Source organism: Manihot esculenta, chromosome 8 (assembly GCF_001659605.2).
Source record: "Manihot esculenta cultivar AM560-2 chromosome 8, M.esculenta_v8, whole genome shotgun sequence".
Taxonomy (NCBI): domain Eukaryota; kingdom Viridiplantae; phylum Streptophyta; class Magnoliopsida; order Malpighiales; family Euphorbiaceae; genus Manihot; species Manihot esculenta.
In genome coordinates, this window is record NC_035168.2 from 37,914,743 (window position 1) to 37,938,948 (window position 24,206).

Genomic DNA, 24,206 nt, shown 5'->3' on the forward strand with positions numbered 1-24,206 from the left:
AAGCTAGTTACTAGGAATACCTCAAAACACTAAGCTTCCCAAAACAACCAATTACTTGTTCCTTATTACAAAACCTATGTCTCAGTCTTAGAATATGAAATTTCACTAAAAAGGGGTTTTGCTTCGAAAAGGAGAGACCCAAAACAATGAAACCAAGTCAACCTGGATTAGCTCCCTTTTTGAAGTTTTGTCTTGTTTCACCATTTTGTGCTAGTTTAATAAACAAGGAAAAGATTTACGTGGACCATGAAAAGATGAAACACCCAATTAATACATGACCTTATATATATATATATATATAAAACAATTGGTATATGATCTTATGGTTAATTACATTTTGATAATATATAAAAAATAATAACCGTTGAGATCGTGACACGTGTATGTGTGATTCAAAAGAAACGAGTTAATCTTTTCATTAGGTCTAATCAAATCAAAAAAAGACCGATCTATATAGGACTGAAGATCGGACCATTATCACCCCTGACCTCCTTCGTACCCGGAACGAGCAGGGCAATCTCTTCATTGTTCGCCACATTGAAAACAAATGTAAAGATCACCAATGTCAATGAAGGTCGTGCAGATCGAGCACCACCTAATAAAACTAGAGCAAGTCAACGGACTTCCAACGATAGTCGGCCTCCCTCTAACCCACTCCGAAATACGAAATAAGCATGCAGAAAGGCTGCCTAGTGATCAAATATAATTTAACCACATTATTATTATTATTATTATTATTATTATTATTACTGTTTAATTATGCATTTTTCTAGTTTAATTTATGTTTTTATAATGTTTTTACATAAAATGAGAAAAATAGAAACTTGGATGAAATCTGCATTAAAAACTGGAAAATCGATTTGGCCAAGGTGATTTGGCCAAATCACTTGCAGAAAGCTGAAGCAGAAAACTGGAACTGACTTGCAGAAATGATTTGGGCAAGCGATTTGCCAAAATCAACTGCCCAAATCAAACTGACGCAGCAGAGTCCAGCAGTGCTGGAAAAGAAGGAAATTCAAAATCTAAAAGTATAAGAGTCATATTCTACTTCAAACACCACAAGACTAATCCTATGACAACTCCAATAGCCACAAAAAAAAAAAAAAAATCCTTCATTAAAAGAGTTCTACTCATGATTAAATACAAAGACAAAAGAAGAATTAAAAGACCCTCAATATACCAAGTCAAATTAGGATTCTAATTTCAAAAGGGATTAGGACTCTTCACCTATAAAAAGGGGCAACAACCAACCAGCAAATCATCTTCACAATTACTACAGAATTTTGGCAGCAACATAGCAGCCCCCTCTCTACTTTTCTTTTTTCTCTTTTTTGTATTTTTTGTCCACCATGAGTGGTTAAATATTTTTTTATCTAGTTGAAGTTGGAGAATTTTCGGTTTGTGATGAATTGGGATATTTAAAACTCCATTGTTAAGTCTCTATTTTTCAATATTTATGCAACTTATTCTTCATACTATTATTGCTTTGCTATTATAATCAATTAAGGCCTATTTCTTTTAATTGGATAAGTAATATATTGTTAGTTTAAATAATTTGGATCCGTAATTAGTTAGATTGTTTGAACACAAGGACACTTGGTTGCATAATCTAAACTTGACCACGCGGTTGGCAATGTTAAAATTAGGTTTTTCTAAGTCATGCAATTAAGAGTTAAAAAGTAAAAAATTCAAATATTTTCTTTTCAAGTGTTTCAGCCAATATTTCAAATGCGGATCCGAAATAAACGTATAGAGAAGGCAAACCAAAAGTCTCTTTATTAAATTATTATAAGAATACCAAGAATGCACACATTTGCATATAACTAGAATATGCTTGCTCAATTATTAAAGACAGATGCATGAAATGTAACTAAACATTATTTTAAAACAATGAGCAGCATTGACTTTAAATGATTGTTTTACGCATTGGCAAATAGTTTCTGCAATTTTTCCACAGCATAATTGTCTAATTGGAAGGCCTTAGCAAGAACATCAGGATTAATGGGTGGATTAGGCCCAAAGACTGCATTTGCTATGGTGATGACGCCTGGGTTTTGGCTGCTTAGACCAGCAAAGGCAACTGCATTCGTCTTTGCAATGTTAAACTGGAAGTGGATGAGACCAATTGGAAATACAAAAACATCTCCGGGGTATAAGACTTTGGTGAACAAACGATTGGGGTTGGATGTGACAAAGCCAACATAAAGGGTGCCCTCCACAACTACAAGGATCTCCGTAGCACGAGGGTGAGTGTGGGGAGGGTTTAAGCCACCATTAGGAGCAAAGTCTAAGCGAGCGAGGGAAATACCAAGAGTATTAAGTCCTGGTATTTTGTCAACGTTTACGAGGGTGACATTTGATCCAACTCGGTTTCCCGTAAATGCAGGAATATTGAGTCCCGAAATAGAGAAATCACCAGCTACAGTGAGATTTGGGTTCTTGCAGAACTTCCCATTAACAAACACTGCATTAATATATAAAAAGTTAGTATCAGTATCCATTAGACATGCAAATAACAAAATAAGAAAAAAGATTAATATTGTGATGTATACCAGCATTCTTAGGTTCAGGAATTGCAACACAGAAGTCCTGGAGAGGGCTAGGGTCAAAGGCGGAGGCAAAAGAGAAAGCCACAGCCAAAGCTAATAAGACAAGGAAATGAAAGGCCTTCATTTTAGGACTGCTTGATTTCTCTAGCCTTTTGTTGTTGAGCTGAAGGTGAGAAAAATGTTGCAGCAACGGATGAGTATTTATAGGTGAAGCTCTCTCAGCTATTCTCAAGGGTTAGCTGTTTTTTATTTCACCAAACCACGAATTATTCTATAAGTGTAAGCATATACATTTAACCATCCCCCTTTTGAATTAATTTTCAATGTCAACTTGGACCGCTTCAAATCGTTCAAGTTTACGTGAGTTTTGAAGTTTTCATTTTCACCTCCTATAGTTTTATTTATTTTTCTCTTCCCTTTTATTATCGTAATAATTAATAAATATAATATAATAGCATAATTTTACGACTAATGGCTGCTAAAAATTTATTTTTTAAATTTATGTATGATCTAATTTGATACTTATTCAGTGCTTTTCCACGGAAACATAATAATAGAATGGTTTTATTCTAGTAATTTTACAATAGAGAACACGTATAATATAACATTCCATTTTATAAAATCAAAAAATTTTCTCATTTACTCGCTAAACTATATATATAGTGAAAATGATGGAAAATAATTTATCTAAATTCAGTGTATTATGAAACATAATTATTTTATTTATGAAAATAAATTTATTATACTCTTTTTTATTTGTCTTAAATTATAGATAAAAAAGTAAAATTTATTTGTTTTAAAAGATAATATAGTAATTAAATAATATAATTATAAATTTATTGCTTTCACTATATTAATTTGAAAATAATTAAAAATCTTATATTCCACTGCTTATATATATTTTGCATTATATATGTAGTGGGTGTATAAAGGAAACCAATCTTATTTAAAAAGAAAAAAGAAAAAAGGCAACTGAATAATTTCCAAGAAGTGGTTGGGTCAGTTATCTGCTTCAACCTATGCCACAATTTTTTTTTTATTGAATAACATCACTTTTTTTTTTTTTAATCGAAGAACCAATGGCACAATAGTCTGAGATGAGTTGGTGATTTGAATGGTTCAAGCTTGGCCATGGAGACGCAGATAGTAACTCTACAGTGGCATTTGAAATGGTAAGATTTTGGAGTTTGAATCTTAATTTAAATTTAATTAAAAAACAAGGCAATATTAATTGTTTGTTGTCTAATTTCATTCGGTTGTTTGACCAGTAGCCTGCTCGACAATGTCTCTTATTATTATTATTTTTATTTTTATTTTAATTGACTAAGATATTCTGCTATATCTGTTAATATTTTAATAGAAGCAGAAGGTCTTATAAATATTTTTATAATTTGCAACAACTATCCAATCAAGTTTCTTATTGGATTCTAACCAAGTAAGCGCATGTTCCATTTTCCACGTCTGCAGCATCTAATTAACTTTTTTTTTTAATATGTTATGTTAAGCTTATCACATATTATTAATAAACTATGTAAAAAAATGGAAAAGAGGGAAGCTTCAAGGTTTACCTTGCTACCAAGGAATGACTAATATAGAGTCGTAACCTCTAAATTCATACAATTTACATTACTAATAAGAGACTCATACATAAGGAATGTGTATATATATGTTTATAAAAATATTTTTTTCCTTATAAAAAAAATTGATGATGAATGTGTATATGTTTATACATAGGAAGAGAAATTTTACTAATGAACATTTAGAAATTAATAAATAAAACTTTGCTGGGATATATAAGCCCTGATTATCTACCTTACCAATATATCAAATCTAGGGTAAGTATGCATGGTAGTTGAAAAACCTTGGAAATTTACATGACACAAAAACAAACTAAAGTAAAATCTACATAATCAAGAACAGATCAGACCTACCAAGAGATTACACAAACAGGGGCTGTAGACAATCACTGAAAAGATAAAGACAAGGCAAGCACACGGACAATCCCATATTGCAGGGCAGGAAATAATCAAACATAACAGCCCTACTTTTAAACCAAACCCTAGCTAAGCCAACCGGAAAAAGCTCCCAAAATAAGGATGCAGATGATGTGGAAACATTGCCAAATCCAGGGATGTGATGCCGCGGGAATCCAATCCAACAATAGCAGGCTAGCTAGAGATTGGGTAAAGACTCACTACGTAACGAAGCCATTAGGACCAGAAATTCCCTAGACACCACTAGAGGAAGAACACTTAGGCTGCTGATAATTGAATTAATAGTAGAAGAAAAACGTTTTGTAATCTTAAGTTTTTCTTTTCTTTTTTAGCAATATCAAGCAGACAAACAAACGGTTAAACTAGATCGGAGTGGAAATAATCTTTTGAGTCTTAGATAATCTGATTCGATTGCTAATATTGATTTAATAATTCTTTCTCTCTTATTATTATTTTTTTTCAAGTGTTTCAATCAATATTTCAAGTAAACTGCAACTATTGGATCCGAAATCAATATATAGAGAAGGCACATCCAAAAGTTTCTTTATTGAATTATTATAAGAAGACCAAGAATACACACATTTGCATATAAGTAGAATATGCTTGCTCAATTATTGGAGACAAGTGCATGAAACATAACTAAACATTATTTTAAAACAATGAGCAGCATTGACTTCAAATGGTTGTTTTATGTGGTCGCAAACAGTTTCTGCAGTTTTTCTACCGTATAATTATCCAATTGGAAAGCCTTAGCTAGAACATCAGGATTAATGGGTGGATTAGGCCCGAAGATTGCATTTGCTATGGTGATGACGCCTGGGTTTTGGCTGCTTAAACCTATGTCTCAGTCTTAGAATATGAAATTTCACTAAAAGGGGTTTTGCTTCGAAAAGGAGAGACCCAAAACAATGAAACCAAGTCAACCTGGATTAGCTCATTTTTTAAGTCTTGTCTTGTTTCACCATTTTGTGCTAGTTTAATAAACAAGGAAAAGATTTACGTGGAGCATGAAGAGATGAAACACCCAATTAATACGTGACCTTATATATATATATATATATATATATATATATATATATATATATATATATAAACAATTGGTATCTAATCTTATGGTTAATTACATTTTGATAATATATAAAAAGTAATCAACGTTGAGATCGTGACACGTGTTCGCGTGATTTAAAAGAGATGAGTTAACCTTTCTATTTGATCTGACCAAACCGAAAAAAGACCATTATCACTTCTGACCTCCTCCATACTGCTCGTACCACACATTAGAAATAAATGTAAAGATCACCGATCCCAATGAAGGTTGTGCAGACTGGACATCACCTGATAAAACTAGAGCAAGTCAATCGACTTCCATGCGATAATCGACCCCTCTTTAGCCCATTCCGAGATACTAAATAAGTGTGCAGAAAGAATGCTCATCCACCTAACGCACTTGCCAAAAAATATGGGTTCAATGGCTTAGCATTAATCAGTTGTCTGCCAGCCGCCTTACATACCTGCAGCACCACGTCACCATCCAATCCAGTAGAACATAAAGTAGGAAATCAGGATATAAATATCCCAAAACCCACCTTGCCGCAGGGGGCTGTAAGGAAGAGGCCATCTTTCTCTCTCAAGTTTCGGTAAATTGACTCTCCCTAAAACAAAAAGTTCTCTTAATTAAAGTGGACTCTCTCTCTCATATATCAACTGAGGAACCCCGCCAGATAGAGGCTCTCTTTTCTCTAGGAGCCAAGGCCCAAAAGGAGTTAATATTCTTCACATATACTCACAAAAACATCCTCAAAATAAAGGTCCTTTGGAGATTTCTTGAAAATATTTTATTACTTCATTTACTTCTATTTCCTCTCTATATTAACAATCTAACCTGAGCCTCGGAGGGTCTCCACTGGGAGCATTCCTAGTGGACCCCTAATCATCTTGTCTGTCTTACAGATCCCCTCCCTCAAGATCAAGTGTGGAGGGACTCAACAGAACCAATCTTAGATCAACAGTCAACCTATTGGATTGAATCGCTGCCAAGTGTTCACATATGGACATCCCCTGGATCTCCGCTATATCATGTGGCGCTATCTGCAGGAACGAAGGACACTATCTTGTCGCCGCTGGAGTTTCCAAACCAAACTTATTGAGATCCACATGGCAAACCAAAAAAAGCCAATAGCCAAACAATAAGAAAAATAAAAAGAAAGAGAGGGGTGAAAAGACTCAAGAATCACCGGTTGTATCTAAAAGTCACACGATGAAAAATCAAATAGAAAAAGATGTTGATGTGAGAAGAAAGAGCAACCATGGAAAAGGAGTGACGTGCACGAATTACTCAATTTGTATAATTACATTCTTTAACTCAAGGTATTTTTATTATTACGAACTAGTAAAAAAAGTTACAACGAACCATAATATGATAAGTACATTAAAAAAGCTTAAAAGCTCTCATCTATGATTAATTTTAGCATAAATCCATTGAGAAAAGATTATCTGTTTAAAGCATGCTGCATTATAACTTGGAAGGTGTGAAGTAATTTATGCATGAGAACACTTATTAGATTCTTTTGAATCATATGAAATAATATGGTTGCACAGAATTAATGTTTGCAATCAATCGAACCATATTTAAATTGTCTACAAGGAATTTTAGTTACTATACTTCATGGAAGTCGTGCTATCATTGGCATTGTCCCTAAGGAGATTCCACTGGACGAACACTGCTGTGGAGAAAACAGCCTATTTCAAGTAATTAGCTGCAATATCATATTCAAAAAATAAATAACCATATTTCAAGTACATGCTTACGGACAAGGCTAAGGCTAATCTAAGTGTGGGGGAATTAAAACACTTAGATTTTGAGTTTGATTTTACTTAAAACATGTTGATTTTTTTGAGTTTTGATATCTTAATAGGATAAGTAAGGGTTGAAGAATAACAAGAGAAAAATAGTGCTTGGACTATACATTATGAAAATAAAAAGAGTCGTTGGCATAATTAAATTCACAGGAAAATAAGAAAGTAAGTCATACTTGAACTCTAACTATCAGACGTACTGTGTTATGAACTACGTTATGAGTATAACGTATTTGACGAGAGGAATCAGAGTCTAGTTCTAAATCCAAGAGACTCGACTTTGATTTTGGCTACTGATATTTAAGTTGAGTTATGATTTTTAGTACATTCTAATGTATAGAGGCATCTCTCATCTCTCATCTTTTGTTCTGAATTAATTTTGGGTGACTAAAAATATTTTGTTGTATTTCAACAATGAACATGTGTAGCTAAATCCTCTTTCAGTTGAAGGATAATTAAAATTTCAGTTTAATTGGTAGTGAGATTTAATTAATTTTATTATTTTTTTATTATCTTTTGGTATTTATATTGTTTTTGTAACTAATGTTTATTATTACTATATTGATTGTTATAATAGAGGCCCATTGTGCAATTGTTAAAATAATATATTACCATTCAAATTGATGAGATCCGTAATTGATTAGTTTAATATGAAATAAATAGTAAATTAAGTTGCGTAAAATCTTTTTAATGAATAATATAATCTAGTTTAAATAAACCGATAGATTCGTGTTTGTTAATTAGAATCAGATTCTTCTAATTTTTAATGTTCTAAGAGTATCTCCTCTTGTTGTCTGAGAGGTAGAATTAATTAACGAACGTCTCTTAACTAGTTAAAAAAACTAAGTAAGAATTAGTTATTTAAAATATTTTTGATATTCATAATTGATTTATCAATAAATAATTTAAAATTATCTTTCTATATGTGATCGACCAATAAAATTAAAATTAAAATTAATCTTTTTAACTCGATTTATCTCACATTGATTTTCTCTTCAAATTAATTTAATTTATTTTTTTATTATATTAATTTTTATTTATTTACATTTAAAATTCTCTTATTTTATTTTTATTATTATTTTTTTCATACAAAAAAATTATTTTACTTCAAATGGAATTGACCTGCTCACTACTATCGCAATTTATTTTATTTTAAAAAGTATCAATTTAGTAGTGGAGCCTAAGAAGTACCTATGCGTGGCCTCCATATTAATATCATAATAATGGCACAGTAGCAAGTGGCCTCCGGACAACATTGGAATGAATCCAAGCATCATAGCCAACAGTAATATAGCTCCAGCATCAGTGACACAGCACAGATCCAACCGTCGATAGTCGTAGCAGCGCAACAACACAAGTTCAACAGTCGTAGCGGTGCAATAGATTAGATCCAGCATTGCAACGACATTCTCCGGCATGATTGAGTTGTGTATTCATTTTCAATTTCATAGATCATTGTGCGGTGATATTTTTAATTTTTTATATTGTATTGCTTTAATCTTAGATATGTTTATATTTGTATTGTATTGATTGTATTTCTTTACACAAATCTTATTTTTCCCCTTTTAATTGATTTTTGGCATATAATAAGTATATTTTGTTTGCTTGGAGAGAAATTAAAAGAAAATAAGAAATTTTCTATTGAAAATTTCAGAAATGAAAGGCGAACTGATTTTGAATCGAAAAAATTGATTTGCTCAGTTCGGTTTTATTTATTATTTCGATTCAATTCAACTTTTATATTTTTTGAAAATCAAATTTTAATTTTTTTTCGATTCGATTTAATTCAATCGATTACATACCCTAATTGTATCTGTTTCGACTTATACCACAAAATTTTTTTTATTTGAAGAATATCACAATTCAAATTATTAATAAGAGATTCATACATAAAACATATAAAATTGTTGCTGTAATATATACGTAAAATTTTCTATAAATAATAAAAAAAGGATATATTTTCTCTACTTTAAAAAAAAAAGTTTATGTTGAATGTGTATAAAATCGATTTGCTCAGTTCGGTTTTATTTATCATTTCGATTCAATTCAACTTTTATATTTTTTGAAAATTAAATTTTAATTTTTTCGATTCAATTTAATTTAACCGATTGCACACCCTAATTGTATCAGTTATTTGTTTCGACCTATACCACAATTTTTTTTATTGAAGAATATCGCAATTCACATTATTAAGAGATTCATGTATAAAACATATAAAATTGTTGCTCTAATAGTGTAAATTGAGTATATATGTAAAATTTTCTATAAATAATCAAATCAAGAATATATTTTCTCTATTTTTTTAAAAAAAAGTTGATGTTGAATGTATATATGTTTATACATAAGGAAGAGAAATTTTATTAATGAACATTTAGGAAATAAAAAAAAAAACTTTGCTGGGATAAGCCCTGATCATTAACCTTACAAATATATCTAATCTAGGACAAGTATGCATGGTAGTTGAAAAACTTGGAAATTAACATGATACAAAAACAAATTAAAGTAAAATCCACACAATCAAGAACAGATCAGATCTACGTACCAAGAGATTACATATTGCACGGCAACAAGAACAGACAATCCCACATTGCAGGGCAACTCAATTGCTCTAATATACCACCAAAAAAAAGCATCAGGAAATAATCAAACATAACAGCCCTAATTTTAAACCAAACCCTAGCTAAGCCAACCAGAAAAAGCTCCCAAAATAAGGATGCAGATGATGTGGAAACGGTGCCAAATCCAGGGATGTGATGCCGCAGGAACACAATCCAACAATAGCAGGCTAGAGATTCGGTAAAGACTGACTAGGCAACGGAGCCATTAGGACCAGAAATTCCCTAGACACCACTATAGGAAGAACATTTAGGCTGCTGATAATTGAATTAATAGTAGATGAAAAACGTTTTGTAATCTCAAGTTTTTCTTCTCTTTTTAGCAATCTCAACCAGCCAAACAAAACAGGCTAAACTTAAATAAGAGTGGAAGGAATCTTTTGAGTCTTAGATACTCTGATTCAATTGTTAGTATTGATTCAATATTTCTTTCTCTTTTATTATTATTTTTCTTTTCAAGTGTTTCAGCCAATATTTCAAACACGGATCCGAAATGAACATACAGAGAAGGCACACCAAAAGTCTCTTTATTAAATTATTATAAGAACACCAATAATGCATACATTTGCATATAATTAGAATATGCATGAAATGTAACTAAACATTATTTTAAAATAATGAGCACCATTGACTTTAAATGATTGTTTTACGCATTGGCAAATAGTTTCTGCAATTTTTCCACAGCATAATTGTCTAATTGGAAGGCCTTAGCAAGAACATCAGGATTAATGGGTGGATTAGGCCCAAAGACTGCATTTGCTATGGTGATGACGCCTGGGTTTTGGCTGCTTAGACCAGCAAAGGCAACTGCATTCGTCTTTGCAATGTTAAACTGGAAGTGGATGAGACCAATTGGAAATACAAAAACGTCTCCTGGGTATAAGACTTTGGTGAACAAACGATTGGGGTTGGATGTGACAAAGCCAACATAAAGGGTGCCCTCCACAACTACAAGGATCTCCGTGGCACGAGGGTGAGTGTGGGGAGGGTTTAAGCCACCATTAGGAGCAAAGTCTAAGCGAGCGAGAGAAATACCAAGAGTATTAAGTCCTGGTATTTTGTCAACGTTTACGAGGGTGACATTTGATCCAACTCGGTTTCCTGTAAATGCTGGAATATTGAGTCCCGAAATAGAGAAATCACCAGCTACAGTAAGATTTGGATTCTTGCAGAACTTCCCATTAACAAACACTGCATTAATATATAAAAAGTTAGTATCAGTATCTATTAGACATGCAAATAACAAAATAAGAAAAAAGATTAATGTTGTGAAGTATACCAGCATTCTTAGGTTCAGGAATTGCAACACAGAAGTCCTGGAGAGGGCTAGGGTCAAAGGCGGAGGCAAAAGAGAAAGCCACAGCCAAAGCTAATAAGACAAGGAAATGAAAGGCCTTCATTTTAGGACTGCTTGATTTCTCTAGCCTTTTGTTGTTGAGCTGAAGGTGTGAAAAATGTTGCAGCAACGGATGAGTATTTATAGGTGAAGCTCTCTCAGCTATTCTCAAGGGTTAGCTGTTTTTTATTTCACCAAACCACGAATTATTCTATAAGTGTAAGCATATACATTTAACCATCCCTCCTTTTGAATTAATTTTCAATGTCAACTTGGACCGCTTCAAATCGTTCGAGTTTACGTGAGTTTTGAAGTTTTCATTTTCACCTCCTATAGTTTTATTTATTTTTCTCTTCCCCTTTGTTTTTTGGTTTAATGGAGAGTTAGGGTTTGGGAATTTGTACAGCTAAATTGTTTACAAGGAATTTGATGGCTGCTAAAAAAGTTATTTTTTAATCTAACAATAATATTAGGTATGTACAATAGAATAAGGGAAAGTGATGGAATTTATCCTTTTAAAACTATGTATTGAACAAGTCCTCTGTGGAGACATGGTAAAATGATGGCCTTATTTCAGTAATTGTACAACTGAATAGAAACATATATAGTATAACATCCCATTTTATGAAATCAAAATTTTCCCATTTGCTTAATAAAGTATACATTTTTTAATTTATTTTACTCTTCCCTCTGTTTTTTGGTTTGATGGAGAGTTAGGGTTTGAGAATTTGTACTGCTAAAAATTGTTTACTAGAAATATTAATTGCTATTTTTGAAATAAAATAATTTGAAAATTTTCAAATATTTTATTCTGCTATCATAATAATTAATAAATATAATATAATAGCATAGTCTTATGACTAATGACCGCTAAAAACTTATTTTTTAAATTTATGTTTGGAGACTTATTTAGTTGTTCTCCGTGGAGACATGATATCAGAATGGTTTTATTTTATAAAAAAAAAAATCCATTGTTTTCACTATGACCTCTTCTCATGACTAAGTACAAGCAAGTGGATTTTAATTTTTTTTAATTGGTCTTGTTTCAAAGATTAAGTTAATATTTATTTGTCAAATTATAAGGAATTCATATATTCTATTAATATTTTATATGTAATTTGGTAATGGGCAGGTAAATGATACATAGAATCAGCTATAATTAAACTTGGAATTAAGCAACAAATGCGTAATATAGACTGCGTCTATTATAAACTATTTAATTACTAAATATTAAATAATAAATATTTAAAGTTAAATTCGTAAGATATTTTATCACAAATTCAGATATAAATATTCATCTTATCTATATCTTTTAATTAGTCCATTAATTAATTAGACTGTCTGAATTTTCCTATGCATTCCAACCATATATACAACTAATACCACATATACACATGTCGATTCTCAAATGGGATAAAGGTGATGTTTGAACCATATAGTCATAGATATATATATCCATTTAATAAATGGAAAAAAGAAATATTGCAGAAAATTAGTGCAAGTCATTTACAGATTTATATTAATCTACATTGCTTTTTAACCCAGAAGGAGAAAAGTTTCATTTAGTGTGTTAAAATTGTGGCCTAGCGTAGAACTAATCAAAGATACTGAAAATTAATTCAAACATTAAGAGAAACAAAAGAAAGATGAACATTTCCATCAAAAAGTTACTTCTACATATAAATATATTTATATATATACTTGTGATAAGCGGTTGTCGAAACCGTAAAAAATAAACCTATTAAACAATCAACAATAAACTTGTAAATAGTGGCAATAGGGTCGAACCACAGGGAATTGACACCAATGATTTTCCTAATAATGACTAGGTCAAGTAAATAACAAGTAATTAAAAGATGGGGGTTTTGAGTTGATGGATTAACACTAAATAACAAAAGAAAGCAATAATTTAAAGATGAGTAAATGCTTCTAGTTGAAGTATGGATCTATTTCAGATTGTTTAGAATTGATCATTGATTCTTTAATACTCCTATTTATCTCAATAAATTAGTTTAGGATGTGGAAGGCGCTTCTCACAATCCAAATTCCTCCTTAGTTCTAGTTTGATTAGGAAGCATTCGCTAATTAAACACTAGTTAACAAGTTGCCAAGGAACGTCCTTGGGGCCTTTGGCATCGAACAACTGTTAACTGCATTAAAACTTAGAGAAACCTAATTCTAATATTGCCAACCGCGTGGTCGAGTTTAGATCATGCAACTTGATTAAATTTGTGTTCAAATAATATAAGTAATTACGGACTTAAATTATTCAAACAATTGTTACTCAAGCAATTAAAAGCAATAGGCCTAAATTGATTCTAAAAGCAAAGCAACAATTATAGAAAGATCAAATTGCATAAATATTGAAAATAAATAGAAGTTTAACAATGGAGATTTAAATCTCCCAATTCATCACAAATCTGAATTTTCCAACTTCAACTAGAAAGGAAAGTGTTTAGCCACTCATGGTGGACAAAATCACAAAAGAAAAAAAAAAGAAAGAAGAGATTGCTGCGTTTCTGGAGAGTTTCTGAAGCTGAGAGATGATCAGATGATGCCCTGCTGATTTGGAGGCTCTCCTTTTATAGCTGAAGAATTCCATCCATCTAGGGTTTCAAAATCCCTTTTTGATTTGGTGTTTGACTCCTCTTTTGATGTTGAATTTAATTGCAATTGGAATTTCTTGGATGAGAAGCTCTTTCGTGGCTCTTGGTTTTATGTTGGTAGTGATTGGGTTGGAATTGAACTTCTGAAAATTCGGATTTCTATTTTCTGCCCAATTTCCTGCTCTTCTGTCAGTTTCTGCTGTCAAAGTGATTTGCCCGGTGATTTGAGTGTTTTGGGCAAATCACTGACCCAATCACTTTTCTGTGAGTCAGTCCAGTTTTTTGCTCTCTGTCTTCTGCGAGTGATTTGGCCAGTGTCTTCGAGTGTCTTGGGCAAATCACTTGCCCATATCACTTCTGCCTGTTGCCTCCAGGTTTCTGCTGTCAAAGTGATTTGCCCGGTGATTTGAGTGTTTTGGGCAAATCACTGACCCAATCACTTTTCTGTCAATTTTCTGCACTTTTTCTCCAATTTTCCAATTTCTTCATTTTCTGTAAAAACAAGATAAAAACCATAAATTAAACTAAAAAATGTGTAAATAAACAATAATAATTATGATAAAAATGTGGTTAAATTATGCTTGATCAAATACCCCCACACCTAGCTTTTTGCTTGTCCTCAAGCAACAAATAACTTAGTCAATCAAGCTCCTTTTTCTTTTGAGCCTAAGTACCACTTAATCAGCCCCCCCTAGACTCCTAAATTGAAGTATCACAGTATAGAATACATGCACCAAGATTGTTCTTCTCTTTTCCTTGTTTCCCCTTACCTATCATGGTCAAAGGAAAGGTTTTTTATTCATTCATGCTTATTCTCTTTGTATAAGCTCAATGCAATCTCTAAGAGAGACTTGCCCTTCTTTGAGCATTTTATTTTATTTTATTCAGCAGCACTTTTTTTATTCTTGCCTGAAAAAGTCACTAACCTTTTTACGCGAAGGTGCATATTGGTGATACCCATCCCCGGTTACTCAGTTAGTCACTTCTTCAAGTGGCTACTAGCTCTGTTCATAGCTTATTTGGCCATAGGAACAGGTTTTATGATTTGTGCTTTGTGCTGGTTTTTCTTTTTCTTTTCTTTTCATGACAGTTTGGGCAAATCACCTCATAGGGAGTTACACTAACTTTTTATTTGCATGTATTTATATTTTTATTTCCCTTGACCAATGCAAATTTAGAGATTCAATTTAAGAAAAGAACTTCCAAAGTGAAGGTAACACACTATAATTGATTCAATTTAGGCTTAAAGGGGTGGAAAATCAATGGGGTCATGAGATAGGAAGCTCTTTTAACCTTGTTATCTATGCTGAGTAGAGCAAAAGCTAAGTCAAAATTCTGTGTGTGTGTGCAAAAAGTGCAAAAAAGTGTGTGAAAAAATTTTGGTGTGTGTTTATGGGGCAAAAAGATGCAAAAAGAAATAAAAAGAAAGCAAAAAGAAATAAAAAGAAAGCAAAAAGATAATGTAAACGGAAAAAATATAACCTAAACCTAACAGCAAATACCCCCACACCTATCCCAAACATTGTCCTCAATGTTTAAACATAAATATGAAAAAATTAATAAGGAGAAGGAAAGGGACTGCCTGGGATGTGGGTGATTTGAGCAGGTGATTTGGGCAAATCACTGGTCAAATCACTGTCGTGGCTGGTTTGTGGGCAGAAAATGTTGAACCAGCAGCTGCAACATGCTTTCCATGTGCTGCATCTTGTCTTGAGCCTCCACCGAATGGTCTTGAGGTGCCTTTTATGTCCTCCAAGGTCCACCCAATTGCTTTCTTGTGCTTCCTCAACAGATCAAGGAGCTTTTCCTCTTCTTCTTGGCTGAGCTGGTTAGAAATAATTGTTGGAAGTGAATTTCCAGCTCCCAAGTAGGCATATTTGAGGTGGCTGGGCAATGGTTTCAGTTCTGGTGCAGTTGCTGTTTGTGCTGATTTCTGCTGTTTGCTGTCTGATTTGGGCTGTGATTTGGGCAGATTATCTGGTGATCTGGGCAAATCACTGTCTGTCAAGTCTGTCTGCTCCAGTGATTTGGTCTGTGATTTGAGCAGATTATCTGGTGATTTGGTCTGTGATTTGAGCAGATTATCTGGTGATCTGGGCAAATCACCCACATCCAGCAAGTTACAGCAGTCTGCTGTTTTTTCTGCTTCAGTGATGTTATTGTCCACTTCTCCTTTCCTGCAAAGACCATCATAAAGTAAATTTTCTTGATCAAAATCAAAAATTTCTTGACTTAAATCATCAATAACATCAAGGCCATAAACAGGAGAAACATCATTGGGGAATTTCATGGCATCATAAACATTAAATTTGATAACTTCCCCTTCAAACTCCATAGTCAATGTGCCATCATGCACATCAATTTTAGTTCTTGCTGTACTTAAGAATGGTCTTCCAAGTAGGATATCAGAGGTGATTTTGCCCTTGTCTTCCTCCATGTCAATAACATAAATCTGCTGGAAAGACTAATTGGTCCACTTGCACCAACACATCTTCTAGCACTCCCTTGGGGTAGACAACAGATCGATCAGCCAATTGGATCATAATGCTGGTGCCCTTGAGTGTATCTGCATTCAACAAGTTAAAAATAGAAAGAGGCATGACATTTATTGAAGCTCCAAGGTCACACATGGCCTTCTTTATTCCTATGTTGCCTATTTTGCATGAAATGGCAAACATTCCTCTATCCTTGCATTTGGTGGGAAGTTTCCTTTGAATGACAGTTGAGACACACTCCCCCACACTTACCTTTTTATGTTCAGCAAGTTTCCTCCTATTGGTGCATAGCTCTTTGAGAAATTTAGCATACCTTGGTATTTGTTTGATAGCATCAAGTAGGGGTATGTTGATTTCCACTTTGCGAAGTGTCTCCAATATCTCTTTTTCCTCTTTCTCCTTTTGGGATCTTGCAAATCTCTTTGGGAAGGGAGGAGGTACCTTGAATTTCTCCATAAGTTGTTGTTTCTGCCTTTGACTGGATTCTGCCTGGTCTGTTAATTTGGGCAGATCACTCTCTGCCTTCTCTGGTGATTTAGGCAAATCACTGCTGGACAACTCAGTTTGCCCAGCGATCGGGTCAGTTTCTACTAGTGAATTGGGCAAATCACTGCCCTGATCACTTTCTGGCAGAATTTCTTCCATGGCCTGTTTTTGCAATTTTTTAGCCTTGCTGTCTTGTAGCTCTTTTCCACTCCTCAATGTGATGGCACTAGCATTTTGTCTTGGATTTATCTCAGTTTGGGAGGGTAGCTTCCCTTGAGACTCAAATTTGCTCATTGAAGTGGCCATTTGGCTCACTTGTTGTTCAAGATTTTGGACAACAGCAGGGGATGCAATAGTGGCTGATTCAGTGGTGTATGTTGCTGGTTCAGTAAGTGCAACATCTTCTGGTTCAGTTGTGTCAATTTTTGAGGTTGCTGGTGTTTGGACAGTAACAAGGGATGCAATGGTGGCAGATTCAGCACTTGCTGATTTTTGGACAGCAGGTTCAGCAATTGCCGGTGCAATTTCAGCAGTGGCAGGTGTGGCATTGGGTGAATTTGCTGGTGCAGAAAATTTTGCAGTAACCTGGAATCGGGCATCTGGTTCAGCTTCAAGTGTAGTGGTGATTTGTGCAGCAGACTCAGCAGCTTGGTCTGTTTCTTCGTCATCGTCCCATAGATCTTGAAGCTCTTCCTCTCTTCTTAATATGTGCGCGTTCATTGAATTGACCGCTTGATCCACTTGCTGTTGGAGAATTTTCCCAGAAATTTCCAATTTCTTTACCATCTCTTCAAGTTCCATATTGGAGTTTTGAGGTGTTGCTTGGGCTTGATAGTTTTGGTAGTAGTCAGCCTTTGCATAGCCGTAATTCGGATTGTCCCCCCAACATGGATTGTATTGCAGATCTCTTTGGTAGTCATGGTAGTGGTCTGTCCTTGTATAGCCATAGCTCATATTGTCTCCCCAACCTGAATTGTATGTGTCAAGGTAGGGATTATGTCTTGGCTGTCCATAGAATCCTGCATGTGCTTGTTGAAGTTGTTGGGCTTGACCTATACCATAATTTCTCGCCATAGAGGTTAGTTCAGAAATTTGAGAAGAGAGAAAAGACATACTTACCGTAGCCATGCTTGTAAGGTCTTGGCAGTGCGTTCAATTTCAGGATCGTAAAGAAGAGCTTCTTTACGATCGCCCTGGTCACAAAAGGAAAATACGTTAGTTAGATCAATTCCCCGGCAACAGCGCCAATTTTTGATAAGTGGTTGTCGAAGCCGTCAAAAATAAACCTATTAAACAATCAACAATAAACTTGTAGATAGTGGCAATAGGGTCGAACCACAGGGAATTGACACCAATGATTTTTCTAATAATGACTAGGTCAAGTAAATAACAAGTAATTAAAAGAGGGGGGTTTTGAGTCGATGGATTAACACTAAATAACAAAAGAAAGCAATAATTTAAAGATGAGTAAATCAATAAGAGAAAAGCTTCTAGTTGAAGTATGGATCTATTTCAGATTGTTTAGAATTGATCATTGATTCTTTAATACTCCTATTTATCTCAATAAATTAGTTTAGGATGTGGAAGACGCTTCTCACAATCTAAATTCCTCCTTAGTTCTAGTTTGATTAGGAAACGTTCGCTAATCAAACACTAGTTAACAAGTTGCCAATGAACGTCCTTGGGGCCTTTGGCATCGAACAACTGTTAACTGCATTAAGATTTAGAGAAACCTAATTCTAACCTTGCCAATCGCGTGGTCGAGTTTAGATCATGCAACTTGATTAAATTTGTGTTCAAATAATATAAGTAATTACGGACTTAAATTATTCAAACAATTGTTACTCAAGCAATTAAAGCAATAGACCTAAATTGATTCTAAAAGCAAAGCAACAATTATAGAAAGATCAAATTGCATAAATATTGAAAATAAATAGAAGTTTAACAATGGAGATTTAAATCTCCCAATTCATCACAAATCTGAATTTTCCAACTTCAACTAGAAAGGAAAGTGTTTAGCCACTCATGGTGGACAAAATCACAAAAGAAAAAAAAGAAAGAAGAGATTGCTGCATTTTTGGAGAGTTTCTGAAGCTGAAAGATGATCAGATGATGCCCTGCTGGTTTGGAGGCTCTCCTTTTATAGCTGAAGAATTCCATCCATTTAGGGTTTCAAAATCCCTTTTTGATTTGGTGTTTGACTCCTTTTTTGATGTTGAATTTAATTGCAATTGGAATTTCTTGGATGAGAAGCTCTTTCGTGGCTCTTGGTTTTATGTTGGTAGTGATTGGGTTGGAATTGGACTTCTGAAAATTCGGATTTCTGTTTTCTGCCCAATTTCCCGCTCTTCTGTCAGTTTCTGCTGTCAAAGTGATTTGCCCGGTGATTTGAGTGTTTTGGGCAAATCACTGACCCAATCACTTTTCTGTGAGTCAGTCCAGTTTTTTGCTCTCTGTCTTCTGCGAGTGATTTGGCCAGTGTCTTCGAGTGTCTTGAGCAAATCACTTGCCCATATCACTTTTGCCTGTTGCCTCCAGGTTTCTGCTATCAAAGTGATTTGCCCGGTGATTTGAGTGTTTTGGGCAAATCACTGACCCAATCACTTTTCTGTCAATTTTCTGCACTTTTTCTCCAATTTTCCAATTTCTTCCTTTTCTGTAAAAACAAGATAAAAACCATAAATTAAACTAAAAAATGTGTAAATAAACAATAATAATTATGATAAAAATGTGGCTAAATTATGCTTGATCAACTTGTAGGAGAATGATTCATTGTTGGAACATTAAGAAACAAGAAAACAATGAACGACTACTTCATCAGCTGATTGTGTGCAAGGGATAACGCCCTGGAAATCCGGACCGCTACCGGCGCTAGGATCCGGGTCGACTTAAGGCCGCCGGGACCCGTAGCAAGCCTGACATATAACCTGTAAACCTGTATAATCCCATACATGATCAACAACATGCATAAAAATTAAAACTTTTCTTCATACAAACTGTCATCTACTAACTCAACCTGTGCATACTCTGAACATATTCATAACATAGTCCCTCTGTGGGATCTCATCAAGCCTTAAAGGCAAAACAACCTGTGTTGAGTTAGTTTACATAAACATCATAACAAAGATCATGTATATACAAAAGGGATTAACAATATATTATGGTCAAGCACAACTCTATCCTCAATAACCTCATTACATAACATCCTGAATATTTTTACATTTCATCATAATACAATTGTCATATCCACAAACTAACTATTACATACATATGACTTTTTCTCGTCTTGCCTTCTCTATCTATCCCGTACCTGCAAACCTGGGGTTAGGGGAGAGGGGTGAGCTAGATGCCCAGTGAGTAGAACTATAAAAGAAAATATTTAAAACATGCTATCATGAAATGCGTCACTGCACAAACAAATCACACCACGGATGGACTGATTCAAAAATCCCTCAACTCCATGCCCGGCCCTATTATGGGCACCACAGGACTTCGTATTGCCCGGCCCTATTATGGGCACCACAGGACTTCGTACTCGGAGTTATTGCCCGGCCCTATTATGGGCACCACAGGACTTCGTATTGCCCGGCCCTATTATGGGCACCACAGGACTTCGTATTCAGAAGGCTAATGAATCATCCTAATGTCATCTATCACAACAATACAATGCGGCATAGTCGTGCATTCTAATGCAAACAACCTATAATATGATCATGATGCATGAAGCATGATAAAAGCATTTCATTTCTTAATTTAAAAAGGTTAAGTTTAGTTCCACTCACCTCTGGCTGACTCTGACAAACTCTGTAGCAGCTGGCTCACTGCTGGGGTCCTTGGTTCCTCGGGTCCGAACCTACACAGGTGGACTCCAATGAGGGACCAAACATACATAAACATAACTCTAATATATTCCCCAAAAACCCCCTAAAACATCCTGAAAATATCACATAGAGATATGCATGGGGTGGCTGAACAGGGCACTTTCGGCGGCACCTTCGGCGGCCGAAAGTCCCAGACAGAGACGAAACTCAGGTAGGTTCGGCGGCACCTTCGGCGGCCGAAAGTGCCAGACAGAGACAAAAGTCTCTTTTCGGGGGCAACCTCGGCAGCCGAAAGGCCTGCCTCCCCAAAGGGGGTTCGGCGGCCGAAACTCCCTTCGGCGGCCGAACCTGGTTTCTGCCAGAGGGGCAGAAACTTGGTTCAAATGAACCTCTTGCCTCCCAAAACTTCAAATCAAGCATAAACCTCAACCAAAACATGCATACAAGTTCCTAGGGGCCTCAAAACATCCAATGCCCCAACTACAACACTTCAAACACCCACAATCAACACACATTGACCAAAACATCAATATTAACCCATAACTCAAAATATAACCTAACATGCATTTCTACTCAAAGATCTAGCATAAAACTTACTTAAAACATATAAGGAGCTTAAGATCGGCCCTTACCTCTTGAAGATCGAGAGGGAGACGACCTAAACTTGGAGATCCACGAAAATGAGCTCCTGAGTTCCCAAAGCTCCAAAACTTGGTTTAAATGTTCAAAACTTGTAATGTGAGTTTAAAACTTAAGAAAAATGGAAGAGATTTGGAGGAAGAGCACAAGAGTTGCAAAGGGAAGGTCGGAAGCTTGCTGTGGCCGAAAATGGGAGAAAGCTCGCCCATTTCGGCTAAGTGCCCCATTTATAGGTGGCTGGCCAGGCCACGTTCGGGGGCCGAATGTGCCTCCGCATCCATGCAATGTTCGGCGGCCGAACTTGACTTTCGGCGGCCGAACCTGAACTTCCCTAACTCATGCTTTCGGGGGCCTAACGTGCCTCCAAAACGCATGCATGTTCGGCGGCCGAACTTGACTTTCGGCGGCCGAACCTGGGTTTCCCTCCAATGCTATTTTCATGCAAAAACTCATTTAGTTTCATACTTTAAAACCATTAAAAACATGAAAACATTTTATGAAAGCATGGTTCTACCCTTCTAGAGGTCTCCGACATCCGAGATTCCACCGGACGGTAGGAATTCCGATACCGGAGTCTAGCCGGGTATTACATTCTCCCCCCCTTAAGAACATTCGTCCCCGAATGTACCTCAACTAGCACACATAGCATGGCAAAGAACATAACACACATACAAGGCACATAAACACATAGGGATCTAACCTTAAAAGAGATGAGGGTACTGCTGGAGCATAGACTCCCGTGTCTCCCAAGTGCATTCTTCCAAGTTGTGGTGGTTCCACAGGACTTTCACCATCGGGATTTCCTTGTTTCTTAACTTTCTGATCTGGGTGTCTATGATCCGTACTGGCTGTTCAACATAGGTGAGATCCTCTTGGACCTCCACATCAGGCTCACTAAGAACCTTGCTCGGATCTGACACAAACTTCCTCAACATTGAAACATGGAAAACCGGATGGACTCTTTCCATCGAAGCAGGTAAATCCAGCTTGTACGACACATTCCCAATCTTTTGCAAGATTTCAAAGGGTCCGATGTATCGTGGGGCTAGTTTACCTTTCTTCCCGAAGCGAACCACTCCCTTCATTGGAGACACCTTGAGCAATACCAGATCCCCCTCCTGAAACTCTAACTGTCTTCTGCGGACGTCTGCATAGCTCTTTTGTCTGCTTGCAGCAGTCTTGATTCTTTCTCTGATTATGGGTACCACCCTGCTGGTGATCTCTACTAACTCAGGCCCTACCAAGGCCTTTTCTCCAACTTCCTCCCAGCAAACAGGTGATCTGCACTTCCTTCCATACAAAGCTTCATATGGAGCCATCCCGATGCTAGCATGATGGCTGTTGTTGTAGGCAAACTCCACCAAAGGTAGATGCTGCCTCCAAGAACCGCCAAAGTCTAGCACACACATTCTGAGCATATCCTCAATAGTCTGGATGGTCCTTTCTGACTGTCCATCAATCTGGGGGTGGAAGGCAGTACTGAAATCCAACCTAGTACCCATGGCATTCTGCAGACTCTGCCAAAATCTGGAGGTGAACTGGGGCCCTCTATCTGACACTATCGAAATAGGAACCCCATGCAGCCTGACGATCTCATCGACATACACCTGTGCCAACTTGTCCACAGAGTAGCCACTCCTGACAGGAATGAAGTGAGCAGATTTGGTGAGTCTGTCCACAATCACCCATATGGAGTCCACTCTGTTGGACGCCGCCGGTAACCCCACTACGAAGTCCATAGCTATATTCTCCCATTTCCATTCTGGGATAGGTAGCGGGTTAAGCATTCCAGCCGGCTTCTGATGTTCCAGCTTCACCCTCTGACATATTTCGCAGGCGGACACAAACTGTGCCACTTCTTTCTTCATCGCTGGCCACCAATAAACTTTCTTCAAATCTTGATACATCTTGGTGGCTCCGGGGTGAATGCTATATCTTGCATTATGAGCCTCTCTCATAATGTCTCCTTTTAGCCCAATGTCATCTGGTACACATAGTCTGCTCCCATAGCGGAGGATCCCCTTACTGTCGAATCTGAACTCGCTATCATTGCCTAACTGAACAGTCCTGGCAATCTTCACTAACTCCGGGTTCTCATGCTGTTTCTGAGCCACCTGCTCCAGAAACACGGGTGCTACTCTCATCTGGGCCACCAAGGCACCTGTACCAGACAACTCCAACTGTAGACCTTCCTCAATGAGCTTGTAAAACTCCTTCACCACTGGTCTCCTCTCTGCCGCGATGTGGGATAGACTGCCTAGTGACTTCCGACTTAGGGCGTCTGCCACGACATTCGCCTTACCCGGATGATACTGAATCTTGCAATCATAGTCACTCAGCAGCTCCACCCACCTCCTCTGCCTCAGATTCAGATCCCTCTGACTCAAGATGTACTGCAGGCTCTTATGATCTGTAAAGATCTCACATTTCACCCCATAGAGGTAATGCCTCCACATCTTGAGTGCAAAGATTACTGCTGCCATCTCAAGGTCATGTGTGGGGTAATTCAACTCATGCTTCTTCAGCTGCCTAGAAGCATAAGCGATCACCCTCTCATTCTGCATCAGTACACAACCCAGTCCCACACGGGACGCATCACAAAAGACTGTAAAGTCCTCATCACTAGATGGCAGAGCTAACACTGGTGTTGAAGTCAACCTCTTCTTAAGCTCTTCGAAACTCTCCTCGCATTGGTCGGTCCACAGAAACTTCTGATTCTTCCTGGTTAGTTTGGTCAGAGGAGCTGCTATCTTTGAGAAGTCCTGAACGAACCTCCTGTAGTAACCTGCCAAACCCAAGAAACTTCTAA

General features: G+C 36.1%; 2 protein-coding genes across 2 annotated transcripts; both read right to left on the reverse strand.

Moving 5' to 3' along the window:
* Positions 1–1,752: 1,752 nt before the first annotated feature.
* Positions 1,753–2,712, reverse strand: LOC110620701 (germin-like protein subfamily 1 member 17). The gene is made up of 2 exons (XM_021764520.2): positions 2,553–2,712; positions 1,753–2,464 (listed from the first exon to the last, which is right to left on the reverse strand). The coding sequence occupies exons 1-2, from the start codon at positions 2,671–2,673 to the stop codon at positions 1,920–1,922; spliced, it is 666 nt and encodes a 221-aa protein (XP_021620212.1). The 5' UTR covers positions 2,674–2,712; the 3' UTR covers positions 1,753–1,919.
* Positions 2,713–10,514: 7,802 nt separating this feature from the next.
* LOC110620721 (germin-like protein subfamily 1 member 17) lies at positions 10,515–11,473 on the reverse strand. The gene is made up of 2 exons (XM_021764547.2): positions 11,294–11,473; positions 10,515–11,205 (listed from the first exon to the last, which is right to left on the reverse strand). Exons 1-2 carry the CDS (start codon positions 11,412–11,414, stop codon positions 10,661–10,663), a joined length of 666 nt encoding a protein of 221 aa, XP_021620239.1. The 5' UTR covers positions 11,415–11,473; the 3' UTR covers positions 10,515–10,660.
* Positions 11,474–24,206: the final 12,733 nt, after the last annotated feature.

Excerpts from the sequence above, each read along its gene's own strand:
- LOC110620701 (XM_021764520.2), bottom strand. The coding sequence starts at position 2,673 with ATGAAGGCCTTTCATTTCCTTGTCTTATTAGCTTTGGCTGTGGCTTTC. Across the intron at positions 2,465-2,552 it reads TCCTGAACCTAAGAATGCTG|TGTTTGTTAATGGGAAGTTC; the intron begins GTATACATCACA and ends ATATTAATGCAG.
- LOC110620721 (XM_021764547.2), bottom strand. The coding sequence starts at position 11,414 with ATGAAGGCCTTTCATTTCCTTGTCTTATTAGCTTTGGCTGTGGCTTTC. Across the intron at positions 11,206-11,293 it reads TCCTGAACCTAAGAATGCTG|TGTTTGTTAATGGGAAGTTC; the intron begins GTATACTTCACA and ends ATATTAATGCAG.